The sequence below is a fragment of the Pleurodeles waltl genome, chromosome 6, assembly GCF_031143425.1.
Source record: "Pleurodeles waltl isolate 20211129_DDA chromosome 6, aPleWal1.hap1.20221129, whole genome shotgun sequence".
Classification (NCBI taxonomy): Eukaryota; Metazoa; Chordata; class Amphibia; order Caudata; family Salamandridae; genus Pleurodeles; species Pleurodeles waltl.
This window is the reverse complement of record NC_090445.1, coordinates 1714258270-1714273001: the sequence shown is the minus strand read 5'-3', so window position 1 is coordinate 1714273001 and position 14732 is coordinate 1714258270. Positions and strand designations below refer to the sequence as shown.

General features: G+C 50.2%; 1 protein-coding gene across 1 annotated transcript in view; it reads right to left on the bottom strand.

The window, feature by feature from the left end:
* Window positions 1–14732, bottom strand: part of LOC138301433 (class I histocompatibility antigen, Gogo-OKO alpha chain-like) — a 425484-nt gene that overhangs the window by 100261 nt on the left and 310491 nt on the right. The window contains exon 4 of the mRNA XM_069241925.1: window positions 8754–9023. Coding sequence (XP_069098026.1) covers window positions 8754–9023 — 270 coding nt within the window. The remainder of the gene's footprint in view (window positions 1–8753; window positions 9024–14732) is intronic.

Below are 14732 nucleotides of genomic sequence, written 5' to 3'. Positions count from 1 at the left end.
AGGATACAATGGGGACACATAGGGATAGGGGCAACACAAACCATATACTCCAAAAGTGGAATGCGAACCACGAATGGACCCCAAACCTATGTGACCCTGTAGAGGGTTGCTGGGACTGTAAGAAAACAGTGAGGGTTAGAAAAATAGCCCACCCCAAGACCCTGAAAAGTGAGTGCAAAGTGCACTAAAGTTCCCCAAAGAGCACAGAAGGCGTGATAGTCCTGGCATGTTACCCCCATATTTCACTGTATATATGTTGTTTTAGTTCTATGTGTCACTGGGACCCTACCAGCCAGGGCCCCAGTGCTCATAGGTGTGCCCTGTATGTGTTACCTGTGTGATGACTAACTGTCTCAATGAGGCTCTGCTAACCAGAACCTCAGTGGTTATGCTCTCTCATTTCTTTCCAAATTGTCACTAACAGGCTAGTGACCAATTTCACCAATTTACATTGGCATACTGGAACACCCTTACAATTCCCTAGTATATGGTACTGAGGTACCCAGGGTATTGGGGTTCCAGGAGATCCCTATGGGCTGCAGCATTTCTTTTTCCGCTCATAGGGAGCTCTGACAATTCTTACACAGGCCTGCCAGTGCAGCCTGCGTGAAATAACGTCCACGTTATTTCACAGCCATTTACCACTGCACTTACGTAACTTATAAGTCACCTATATGTCTAACCTTCACCTGGTGAAGGTTGGGTGCAAAGTTACTTAGTGTGTGGGCACCCTGGCACTAGCCAAGGAGCCCCCACATCGTTCAGGGCAAATTCCCCGTACTTTGTGAGTGCGGGGACACCATTACACGCGTGCACTATACATAGGTCACTACCTATGTATAGCGTCACAATGGTAACTCCGAACATGGCCATGTAACATGTCTAAGATCATGGAATTGTCACCCCAATACCATTCTGGTATTGGGGAGACAATTCCATGATCCCCCGGGTCTCTAGCACAGTACCCGGGTACTGCCAAACTGCCTTTCCGGGGTCTCCACTGCAGCTGCTGCTGCTGCCAACCCCTCAGACAGGTTTCTGCCCTCCTGGGATCCAGGCAGCCCTGGCCCAGGTAGGCAGAACAAAGGACTTCCTCTGAGAGAGGGTGTAACACCCTCTCCCTTTGGAAATAGGTGTGAGGGCTGGGGAGGAGTAGCTTCCCCCAGCCTCTGGAAATGCTTTGATGGGCAGAGATGGTTCCCATCTCTGCATAAGCCAGTTTACACCGGTTCAGGGATCCCCCAGCCCTGCTCTGGCGCAAAAGTGGACAAAGAAAAAGGGAGTGACCACTCCACTGACCTGCACCTCCCCGGGGAGGTGCCAAGAGCTCCTCCAGTGTGTCCCAGACCTCTGCCATCTTGGATTCAGAGGTGTTGCTGGCACACTGGAATGCTCTGAGTGGCCAGTGCCAGCAGGTGACGTCAGAGGCGCCTTCTGATAGGCTCTTACCTCTCTTGGTAGCCAATCCTCCTAACCTAGTAGCCAAACCTCCTTTTCTGGCTATTTAGGGTCCCTGCTTTGGGGAATTCTTCAGATGACGAATGCAAGAGCTCATCAGAGTTCCTCTGCATCTCCCTCTTCACCTTCTACCAAAGGATCGATCGCTGACTGCTCAGGACGCCTGCAAAACCGCAACAAAGTAGCAAGACGACTACTAGCAACATTGTAGCGCCTCATCCTGTCGGCTTTCTCGACTGTTTCCAGGTGGTGCATGCTCTGGGGGTAGCCTGCCTTCACCCTGCACCAGAAGCTTCAAAGAAATTTCCTGTGGGTCGACGGAATCTTCCCCCTGCTAACGCAGGTACCAAAAGACTGCAACACTGGTCGTCTGGGTCCCCTCTCATCCTGACGAGCGTGGTCCCTGGAACTCAGCAACTCTGTCCAGGTGACTCCCACAGTCCAGTGACTCTTCAGTCCAAGTTTGGCGGAGGTAAGCCCTTGCCTCCCCACGCTAGACTGCATTGCTGGGTACCGCGTGATCTGCATCAGCTCCAGCTCCTGTGCACTCTTCCAGGATTTCCTTCGTGCACAGCCAAGACTGGGTCCCCAACACTCCTTCCTGCAGTGCACAACCCTCTGAGTTGTTCTCCGGCGTCGTGGGACTCAGTTTTGTGATTTTGCGTGGACTCCGGTTCACTCTTCTTCCAAGTGCCTGTTCAGGTACTTCTGCGGTGCTGTCTGCTTCTGTGAGGACTCCCTGAGTTGCTGGGCGCTACCTCTGTCTCCTCTTCCAAGTGGCGATATCATGGTCCCTCCTGGGCCACAGCAGCACCCAAAAACCTCTACGACGACCCTTGCAGCTAGCAAGGCTTGTTTGCAGTCTTTCTGTGTGGGAACACCTCTGCAAGCTTCATCGCGACGTGGGACATCCGTCTTCCAAAGGAGAAGTCCCTAGCTCTCTTCTTTCTTGCAGAACTCCATGCTTCTTCCATCCAGTGGCAGCTTCCTTGCACCCTCAGCTGGCATTTCCTGGGCTCCTGCCCACTCTCGACACTGTTGCGACTATTGGACTTGGTCCTCTTGTCTTACAGGTACTCAGGTCTGGAAATCCACTATTGTTGCATTGCTGTTGTTTGTTCTTTCTGCAGAATCCCCCATCACGACTTCTGTGCTCTCCATGGATAGTAGGTGCACTTTACACCTACCTTTCAGGGTCTTGGGGTGGGCTATTTTTCTAACCCTCACTGTTTTCTTACAGTCCCAGCGACCCTCTACAAGCTCACATAGGTTTGGGGTCCATTTGTGGCCCGCATTCCATTTTTGGAGTATATGGTTTGTGTTGCCCCTATACCTATGTGCTCCTATTGCAAACTATTGTAATTCTACACCGTTTGCATTACTTTTCTTGCTATTATTTACCTAATTTTGGTTTGTGTACATATATCTTGTGTATATATCTTATCCCCATACTGAGGGTACTCACTGAGATACTTTTGGCATATTGTCATAAAAATAAAGTACCTTTATTTTTAGTAACTCTGTGTATTGTGTTTTCTTATGATATTGTGCATTTGACACCAGTGGTATAGTAGGAGCTTTACATGTCTCCTAGTTCAGCCTAAGCTGCTTTGCCATAGCTACCTTCTATCAGTCTAAGCTGCTAGAATCACCTCTTCTACACTAATAAGAGATAACTGGACCTGGCACAGGGTTTAAGTAACTCTGGTACCCACTACAAGCCAGGCCAGCCTCCTACACACACACCACTCACGGTGTTCCACTCTGCCACGCCTCACCACTCCACTGTATGCTATTCAGATGCACACCACTCACTATGCCACTCTGCTCTACACTATTCCACTCTGCCCCACCCACTTTACACTATTCCACTGTATGCAACTCCACTGTACATTACTGCACTGTGGGGCTCATTCCGAGTCCTGCGGGCGGTGGGCACCGCCCGCCGGGAGGAAACCACCCAAAGACCGCACTGCGGTCAAATGACCGCGGGGGTCATTTTGACTTTCCCGCTGGGCCGGCGGGCGATCTCCAGAAGATCGCCCGCCTGCCCAGCGGGAAAGCCCCTGCAACGAGGAAGCCGGCTCCGAATGGAGCCGGCGGAGTTGCAGGGGTGCGACGGGTGCAGTAGCTACTATACCACTGGTGTCATATGCACAATATCATAAGAAAACACAATACACAGAAGTACTAAAAATAAAGGTACTTTATTTTTATGACAATATGCCAAAAGTATCTCTGAGTACCCTCAGTATGAGGATAATATATATACACAAGATATATGTACACAAACCCAAATTATGCAGGTAATAGCAAGAAAAGTAATGCAATCAGTGTAAAGTTACAATAGACTGCAATAGGAACACATAGGTATAGGGGCAACACAAACCATACACTCCAAAAGTGGAATGCGAACCACGAATGAAACCCAAACCTATGTGAGCTTGTAGAGGGTCACTGGGACTGTAAGAAAACAGTGAGAGTTAGAAAAATAGCCCACCCCAAGACCCTGAAAGGCAGATGTAAAGTGTACCTACTACCCCCAGAGAGCACAGAGGTTGTGATAGGGGGATTCTGCAGGAAGAACAAACACCAGCAATGCAACAACAGTGGATTTCCGGACCTGAGTACCTGTAAGACAAGGGGACCAAGTCCAATAGTCGCGACAGTGTCGAGAGTGGGCAGGAGCCCAGGAAATGCCAGCTGAGGGTGCAAGGAAGCTGCCACCGGATGGAAGAAGCTTGGAGTTCTACAAGAAAGAAGAGAGCTAGGAACTTCTTTGGTGGATGGATGTCACACGTCGCGATGAAGCTTGCAGAGGTGTTCCCATGCAGAAAGACCACAAACAAGCCTTGCTAGCTGCAAGGGTCGCGGTAGAGGTTTTTGGGTGCTGCTGTGGCCCAGGAGGGACCAGGATGTCGCCACTTGGAGGAGGAGACACAGGGGGCGCCCAGCAAGTCAGGGAGCCCTCACAGAAGCAGGCAGCACCCGCAGAAGTACCTGAACAGGCACTTGGAAGAAGAGTGAACCAGAGTCCTCGGGAAGTCAGAAAAGGGAGTCCCACGATGCCGGAGGACAACTCAGAAGGTTGTGCACTGCAGGTTAGAGTGTCGGGGACCCAGGCTTGGCTGTGCACAAAGGAAATCCTGGAAGAGTGCACAGGAGCCGGAGCAGTTGCAAATCACGCTGTACCCAGCAATGCAGTCTAGCGTGGGGAGGCAAAGACTTACCTCCACCAAACTTGGACTGAAGAGTCACTGGACTGTGGGAGTCACTTGGACAGAGTTTCCGAGTTCCAGGGACCACGCTCGTCGTGCTGAGAGGGGACCCAGAGGACCGGTGATGCAGTCTTTTGGTGCCTGCGGTTGCAGGGGGAACATTCCGTCGACCCGACATGAAATTTCTTCAGAGCTCCTGGTGCAGAGAGGAGGCAGGCTACCCCCAGAGCATGCACCACCTGGAAACAGTCGAGAAAGCCGGCAGGATGAAGCGATACAAAGTTGCTAGTAGTCGTCTTGCTAATTTGTTGCGGTTTTGCAGGCGTCCTGAGCAGTCAGCGGTCGATCCTTTGGCAGAAGGTGAAGAGGGAGATGCAGAGGAACTCTGATGAGCTCTTGCATTCGTTATCGTTATCTGGTGAGATCCCCAAAGCAGAGACCCTAAATAGCCAGAAAAGGAGGTTTGGCTACTTAGGAAGGAGGATTGGCTACCAAGAGAGGTAAGAGCCTATCAGAAGGAGCCTCTGACGTCACCTGCTGGCACTGGCCACTCAGAGCAGTCCAGTGTGCCACAAACACCTCTGTTTCCAAGATGGCAGAGGTCTGGGACACACTGGAGGAGCTCTGGGCACCTCCCCTGGGAGGTGCAGGACAGGGGAGTGGTCACTCCCCTTTCCTTTGTTCAGTTTCGCGCCAGAGCAGGGCTGGGGGATCCCTGAACCGGTGTAGACTGGCTTATGCAGAGATGGGCACCATCTGTGCCCATCAAAGCATTTCCAGAGGCTGGGGGAGGCTACTCCTCCCCAGCCCTCACACCTATTTCCAAAGGAAGAGGGTGTTACACCCTCTCTCAGAGGAAGTCCTTTGTTCTGCCTTCCTGGGCCAGGGCTGCCTGGACCCCAGGAGGGCAGAAACCTGTCTGAGGGGTTGGCAGCAGCAGCAGCAGCTGCAATGGAGACCCCAGAAAGGCAGTTTGGCAGTACCCGGGTTCTGTGCTAGAGACCCGGAGGATCATGGAATTGTCACCCTAATGCCAGAATGGCATTGGGGTGACAATTCCACGATCTTAGACATGTTACATGGCCATGTTCGGAGTTACCATTGTGACGCTGTACATAGGTAGCCACCTATGTACAGTGCACACGTGTAATGGTGTCCCCGCACTCACAAAGTCCAGGGAATTTGCCCTGAACGATGTGGGGGCACCTTGGCTAGTGCCAGGGTGCCCACACACTAAGTAACTTTGCACCCAACCTTCACCAGGTGAAGGTTAGACATATAGGTGACTTATAAGTTACTTAAGTGCAGTGGTAAATGGCTGTGAAATAACGTGGACGTTATTTCACTCAGGCTGCACTGGCAGGCCTGTGTAAGAATTGTCAGAGCTCCCTATGGGTGGCAAAAGAAATGCTGCAGCCCATAGGGGTCTCCTGGAACCCTAATACCCTGGGTACCTCAGTACCATTTACTAGGGAATTATATGGGTGTACCAGTATGCCAATGTGAATTGGTAAATTTAGTCACTAGTCTGTTAGTGACAAATTTGGAAAGCAGAGAGAGCATAACCACTGAGGTTCTGGTTAGCAGAGCCTCAGTGAGACAGTTAGGCATCACACATGGAACACATACAGGGCACATACTTATGAGCACTGGGGCCCTGCCTGGCAGGGTCCCAGTGACACATAGACTAAAACAACATATATACAGTGAAATATGGGGGTAACATGCCAGGCAAGATGGTACTTTCCTACAGTGTGGCGCAGAGTAGAATAGTGTAGAGTGGAGCAGCGTACAGTGGAGTGGGCATAGAGTAGAGTAGCCTGGAGTGGAATGGCATAGAGTGGAGTGGTGTACAGTGGAGTGGCATACACTGGAACAATGTAGAATGGAGTGGCGTGCAGCGGATTGGCATTGAGTGGTGGTGCAGAGTAGAATGGCACAGAGTGGAACAGCACAGAATGGAGTAGAGTGGAGTGGCGTAGAGTGGAGTGGCATAGAGTGCAGTGCCATATAGTAGAATAGCAAATACTTGAGTAGCATAGAGTGGCGTGGAAGGAGTGGAGTTGCATGCAGTGGAATACTGTAGAGTGGAGTGGTGTACGGATGTACATGAAATTTGGCAGGAATGTACAATATGTTGTGCAGAGTTGCAAGACAGTGATTTGCACCACCTGGCATTTCTCCAGATTTACCAAGCTTCCAGGACCAAGCATGGTGGCCTTGGGTTGCTTTGTAAATGTAACTTAAGTACTGCGTTGCCCATGCAAGGCCATGCGTGACGCAAGGATAACGCAATACAATAACTTTAGTTATATGTTGGGGTGCAGTATCCCGCAGTAACTTCGCTGTGTACATTGGTACATGGTGATGACGAGGCAGTATATGATTGGCTAAAGGCTCTCTTTACAAAATTAAAAGGCAGCCATATTATTTTTACTACACTTTGGCTGAGTTTTGGGTTAGGGCCTTAGATATGGGTAAGTAATAGCTTTTGTCGTTGTTTTCTACCGATTAGCACTTTATTGAAGTGGTAATATGTATGGATATTTATTAATGTATATTTTTTTTACAAACTTTACAGAGTACCACGCTAGTGCCTAGCAAATACCTTGTATTTTAAAAAACAATTTTTTAAAAACTTTTTTGAAATAGCGATGTAATGTGCCAGTATTACAGCCGTACACCGTAGACTTTTATTGTAAAAAATAAAAAATGTAAAAATATTGTAGTACTATATGTGTGGAATATACTGTAGTACAGTTTATATGTAATTTTTTAACAAATGTATTTAAAAAGAAAAAATCAGTACCGCGGTACCCCCTAGATAGCACTGCGATACTTGATTTTTTTTTAAATATATAGAAGCTTATAAATAATTTACCCTATTACCACAAAAAAAGTGGTAGTAGGTAGGGAAAACATAGAAAACCTTATACTTACCTATATTAAAGGCCCTAACCCAGAACTCAGACAAAGGGCCTCATTACGACTTCGGCAGACGAAAAGGCCCTTCCAGTAAAGTCGCAAAGCAGACAGTGAAAAGCGCGACGGGGCTTGCCATGGGGGCCCCTGCCAAGTGCATGGTCAGTAAAGGGCCCCCATGGGGCCCCCTGCACCCCGTCTCTGCCGTGCAACCGCCTCCGCCGTGCATCGGCCATGTAAAAGCTGGCAGGGAGGGGACTCGTAATTCCCAGGGCGGCGCTGCATGCAGTACTGCCCTGGCAGATCAGCACGGCCAGCCCCTTCTGTTGAGGGAAACTGGCGGTGCCGGCGGTCTGACCGTGGCGCAACCGCCACGGTCATAATGTGGGAGTCTGACGGCCACCAAAGTGTTCGGACCGCTAGGGACATAATGAGGCTCAAAGTGTACTTTACACAAGGTGGCTGCCTTTAACTTTTGCAAAGGCAGTCATTAGCCAACTTCATGATGCTTTGCCATTGGCATGTAACTGATATCTCTTGCCTTGTGTAAATCCAACTGGGCGTTTGCCCGCTACATGCGAGTAGAAAGACTACAGGAAATATACTGGGGCCAAAATGAGTTTTGGGCCCCCCCTTTTTTTCTTTGCATCCTCTTGATGAATCCGTGCAAAAGTTTGCATTGTCTGCCAAAGCAGAAAAAAGTGCAGGTCTTCAAACTGTCATGCAGATTTGTCAAACGGGTGCAAAGTTATTAATGGTAAAAAATCAGAGGAATTCCAATCTCTGGGAATCCTAACTCTAACTACAGAGACGATAGCACCAGTCTGTGACAAAGATCCCTGATTCCATTCTTGCAGGGGAGGGTAGGGTGGGGGGACCTGCATGGATCCCACTAGGCTGTCTTACCCAGAATGCCGCTCTTTGGTGAAAATCCTTCATTTTCCTCATACTTCTGTAAGGGAAACTTCTGGAATCTGCAGGGATCCACAAAATGTCTACCATCCAGTATTCCCACAAACCTCCCTACAAAAACAGTACTCCACTATTGTGGCTGGGCCGGGCACCTGTGACAGGAACAGAACAAACCAGGGACCACGGGAAATCAATATGTAGGCCACCGTCACAATCCCCCGCTACAGACCACAGTGCACTTACCATACATCACGGTCACAGTGTCCGGCAGGCTGCTGTGATACACCTCATATCTGTAGGTTTTCTCATCATCTCCTTTCTGAACTTCCACTGTTGTCCTGACCTGGTAGGTCCCGTCAGGGTTTGGCATGATGTCCCTCGACTTCCAGGGAATCTCTACACCATTCCTGACCCATTTCACCTCAATGTCTCTGGGATAAAATCCATATGCGTAGCCGGTGAGGAAGGTGTGATCGCCGTTCTTTCTTCGTGTAACCGCTGCTTGAGGGGCAACTGCAAGGAAACACAATAACTACAATTACACAACAATCACAACATTAGGATTTAACCATTACATTATTTGGAATTACTTACCTGTAATACTTTTTCTCCAGCACATGCTTTGAGTACCCCACTTCACAACAATTCCAAGGCCCCATGTGCACCCGCACAGAGGGGATCCTGGGTAGTTGGGGCTGGTACGAGAAGCCTCACAACAGCCATCTCGGATCACAGACCCAACTACACGGGTAGCTCCATCATACAAAAAACTGAGGGTGCTACTAGAAGCTCAAAGAAAGGACCAAAGAAGGTGACAGATGCTGGGGCTCCCCATAGAGGCTCGATGGAGGGGACACAAGATGATGTCAAAGTAGTGTTGTATCATGCAGACCCGGCGACAGGATTACAGGGAACCTCACATCCAGTCCTTATAATGAATTTATCACACTGCATGTTTACCTGATCTACATCGCAAGGACTTTGTTTAGTAGGAACCAAAAAAACAAATTATTCTAATCAACTAAGCTCATGCAATTATTCTTTGGAGAAAGACAGACAAATATTGGTTGTAAAATATGATCCAATGTGCTCCCTAACTGCATATTTCCTGCCACGTTACCTTGGCTGTGATAAATGGGGGGTACGTTTAAGGTTCGGCCAAAAACTCCTTGAGGAAGAGCGACTGTATCAGATAAGATGTTACTAGTTCAAGATGACCCTAAGAAAGGGATGAGACACACCAACAGAAGGGCGAAGAGTGACAACGGGGCAGGTCATCAAATGCACCAGTACACACAAACAATCTGGGAGGTTGGTCCTTGCGATGATATTTACAGCAGCGAGTGAACAGATGCACACACCTACAACTATAAGTAAAAAACTCACACCATGCTGAGTAGAAATGTCACAAGAATAACAAACCTGCACCTACAACTATGAATAATAAACTCACACAACCAGAGTAATAAACTCACAAATGAGAATAGACCTACATTTACAACTAATAACTCCAGACCGACAATTAATTTAACTCTGTTTATCGAATTTGTAGCGCACAGCAACATCCATCAGAGTTTCCTTTTGCTGGGATGATGGTAGCGGCTGTCAGAAGACAAGATGCAAGGAAGAAGCAATGGAATGTATGTATGTATGAGGCACAGATGGGGAGGAGCCAAGATGGCGACCGAGTCGGACGCGTAAGCGAGGAGCTCCGACTCGGACCCAGCAAAACGATCCTTTAGGGCAGTGGTTCCCAACCTTTTGATTTCGGTGGACCTCCACTTTAACATTAATGGAACCCAGGGACCCCTACTGAATCATTATGGAAATCCGAGGACCCCCGTCTGAGTCAGTACTGGAAGCTGGGGACCTAATTTGTCAATATGTGTTAATATTTTTTAATTTTCTAGGCTCTCAAGGACCCCCTGAGAAGGCTTCGCGGACCCCCAGGGGTCCCCGGACCACAGGTTGGGAACCACTGCTTTAGGGCACTCCCAACCGGGAGCTTAGACCTCTTGCAAGGTGCGACCGGTCCTGGGGACGCTCACGGAGCCGCTGGTCTGGGCGAGCCCGCACGAGAGCGGGAGGAGCGCGGAGAACCGGGACGTGCGCGCGGGCACGAGGCTGCAAAATGGCAGCCCCCCGGAGATTTACACCAGCAGCGGGAGAAATGCGGGAAGCCCCAGAGCAGCGGGGGCGAGGGTAAGGAGCCGGGGGTCCTCAGCGGGGGGGAGGCACTGGGGCGCGAGGTTCGTGCACTGGAGCGGCCTCTCTTCTCGTCGCTGCATTCTCCCCCTCACCCCCTTCCCCCATCCAGCGGAGAGAACCGGCGGTCCTCTCCCCAGCAGTGCGAATCGCCCCGGAGAAGAGCAACCCAATGGGCACGAAAGGAAAGTGGCACTGCGTCCGGGTGCTGTAACTGGCCCGGGCGCAAAGTAAATTCGAAGGGCCTGAACGGCTAATAAAGGAAAGGCCTTAGACGTGCTCACCCGATTCTAGGGCGGAGCGCTGAAATACAGTGGGGACAGCACCCCCCCTTGATGCACAAAGCCAGGAAGAAATGCGAAGTCAGCAGAGGGGATAGAAGTAAAGGGGGAAACATCAGGGGCTGGTAAAGAACAGCTGAGGGGGCACTGCAATCAGGAGGCTTCTCCCCCCCTGCGCCATAGCGCTTACCAACGTTGGCCCCCCTTGTGGGCCCTCCCGCGCAGCACCGGCTGGGACCCGTGGATACACGCAGGGGGGGCGGCAACAACAGAGAATTACTGCAGGCCCCCTGGACCGCCTGGACCCCCCACCTCCTTGGGGGGCTCTACACGGGGTGGACACCCCAGGAGAGCTCCTATACACACCCCGGGACTGGAGCACCCCACCAGCAGCACCAAGACCCCCCCCAACTGCTTTATTTGATCCAACACAAGCCCATACAGATTGCTCTGACACAGTGGACCCGCGAGCTGACTGGAGGAGCCTTAACAAGGCACTACACTTTGGAAGGAGTACAGGTGCTCTTGAGGCGCCCAGTCGCACTGGAAACTCATTACTAAGCTGGCCCCCCTGTCCGCGGGAGGTACTTAAAAGAAAAAGCAATGGCTGAGAAATCTAAATCGGCAAAATACCAAGAGCGAACTGCGCCTGGCCCGGCGCACAACGACCAACAGCAAATCTTAACCTTGCAGTCGCTTAAGAGCACACTCCAATCTCACTCTACACAATTCGAAAAAGTGCTACAGGCAATTATGGACACTAAATCCTCGCTAGAATTCAAAATAGACGCAGTATCACAAGACCTAAACCTACTTAGAGTGGATCATCGGAATTTGACAGAGAGAGTGATAACAACGGAGGATACCCTAAGCAAGACATGCCCCACGGTCTCGGACAACCAGAAACAAATCCAGCGTCTGGACGCAGAGGTGAAGATCCTATGGAGACGAGCCGAAGAGGCAGAAAGTAGATCCCGGCGCAATAACATTCGCTTTGTGGGGTTCCTTGAGCACCCACCAGAACAGAGCTCGGAACTAATTATAGAGCAGTGGCTAATTAAGGAAGTACTGAGCGGGTCCCCCTCGAAATTCTTCTCAGTAGAACGTGTGCACAGAATCCCGGGAAGATCGCCACTACCAGGCAAGCCACCTAGATCACTGATAGTGAGACTCCTGAATTACAGGGACCGGGACCTGATACTGCAGCGATTCCGCAGCAAAGGCCCATTTCAATATGAGGGCTCAGTGGTCCACGCTTACCCAGACTTCACTCAAGAAGTACAGAAACAGCAGAACTCCTACGTGAAAATCAAACAACGACTTCGGGAACATAATATCAAGCAAGCCCTCCTTTTCCCATCCAAGCTGAGGGTGAATTCAGAAGAACGCACTCATATGTTCACCTCCCCTGAAGATGCCTGGACCTGGATGCACGCTAAAGGCATAGCACAGACTAACGAAGGAGCGAATGAAGAGGAGGAATGGATGCCCTTCACATCAAGAAAGCACAGTAAGAGACACCCTAGGGGCCAACCCTTGGAGAGACAGGCAGCGGAGGAAAGAGCAAAAGTATTAAAAGAAACCCTGATATTAATGCAGAACTCTTTCAAGACACCCAGGACGGGCCCCTTGGCGGGCTCGGACTCGGAATCGGCCAGTTCGGAATCCACGATTACAGAGGCGCTCAGGGGCCCGGAGGTTACCCCTAGAACTGCAGATGAACTGTGAATTGCAATAATAAAACGGCCACTACAGCCCTGATAGGGCAGCAAGAGTCTGAAATACAGAAGAGACCGCAACAGGAATTGAACTGCCAGCCATGTTGGCTACAAAGAGTATCTTTTGAATGATTAATCCCTGTCTGCTGTGTTCGCTGATTAATAAATGTTAGCAGATGGGATGGGGGGCAAACAAACAAACTTACCGGGAGTGCCCACACCTACATATGCGCACACTCATAGACTCGGTCTGAGAAAGGATGTGAGCTCCGCACAGGAGGCACATCTGACCTCTAAGATGGCTCCCCCACAAGTATTCGTACGGATACAGACCCCACCAAACAGCAGAGTGTGGGGTGTTCTTTCTATGTGTGTTAGTAGTTGGATAGGGGAAGTAGTTAGAATAGGGGGTGGGAGTGGGGAGTTAAGGGGTTTGCAATAGGTCAATTCAGCAAACAAGGTACACTATCGCGAATGCCAGTCTTAAACACATACCTGGCGAAATGGGGGGAAACCAGAAGAAAGTCGCAACCCGGGGAGCACACGTTGGAGGAGCATTACACAATAACACATGGCTCAATATACAAACGCACATGCACACCAATATGAAATAGTCACGTGGAATGTGAGGGGAATGGCCACACCGGGTAAGAGAACGCAAGTGCACGCACGTCTCAAACGCCAGAGGATCCACATAGCTATCCTACAAGAACACACTTACAGGAACCTGAGTTGCAGGAGATTCGGGTGAAGTGGGGCGGGCAGATAACAGGCACAGCTTACTCAGCGTTCGCCAGGGGGGTACTGATATGGATAGCAGGCGGCGTCCCGTTTGTCCGAACCTTGTATAAACTAGACCCAGGGGGCAGATATGCAATAGCAGAGGGACAACTAGACGGGAGACATTTAACGATCTTAGGGATTTACGCCCCCAATAATGCACTGGCGGGATTCCTGGAGACACTTACCCCGGCACTACTAGTAAGCCCTGCAGCCCCGGGTATATGGGGGTGGGGGGTGATTTCAATGGCTTACTTAATGCAGCGCTGGGCAGATCAACCCCCCCCCCAAGAAAGGTATAACAAACAGAAGTGCCAAGAGCCCTCTGCAGAAATGGGCGGATGATATGAGACTTTATGATTTATGGCGCATGTAACCCCCCCAACAGAGAGAATACTCATTCTACTCAGTGCCCCACAAGGTACACACAAGAATAGATATAATCTGGGGTACCGCTGATATATGCACAATGACGAGCGGGACAGAATACTGAGCTAAGACACTGTCGGATCACTCTCCGCTCAAAATGATTCTAAAATGGGGGGGAACCCGCTCCGTAATCCCTACATGGCGTTTACAGCCAGAAGCACTCCAAGATCAGGTATATGCAGAGGGACTGGATACGGCGCTGAGGCAGTACTGGGAAATCAACTCAGAATACGTGAGCTCAAGGGCGGCAGAATGGGAGGCACACAAAGTGGTAGTCAGGGGGTACTGCATGTCGTCCACCTGGGGGGTTAGGCGTACTCAACACTGGGAGATTAGTAACTCAGAGAAGGAACTGAGAGCACTTGAAATAGCGGTGGCACGGGAGGAGGCACCCTACACCGCATTAAAAGAGGCTTGCATAAAATATAAAGAATCAGATTCTCGCCTCCGCAAACACGATCATAAATATCATTTGATGCGGCAGCAGTCGGAGGGAGATAGGTCGGGCAGGCTGCTGGTGTGGCTCCTGAAGGGGGACCGACAGCAGTCTCTGATAGGTGCTATAAAACTAGACAACGGTAAGATGGCCTCCACGCAAACGGAGATAAACGGGGCGTTCAGGGAATACTATATGAACCTCTACGCCAAACGTGTGGCCTGTACACCTGAACAGCTTACAGCCTTCCTTGCAGCATCCCAATTAGCACAATTATCGCAGGAAGACATTTAAAAATTGGAGGCCCCACTGAGTGTAGCGGAATTAAACGTAGCATTAACACAGATGCCCAGGAATAAAGCACCGGGAATAG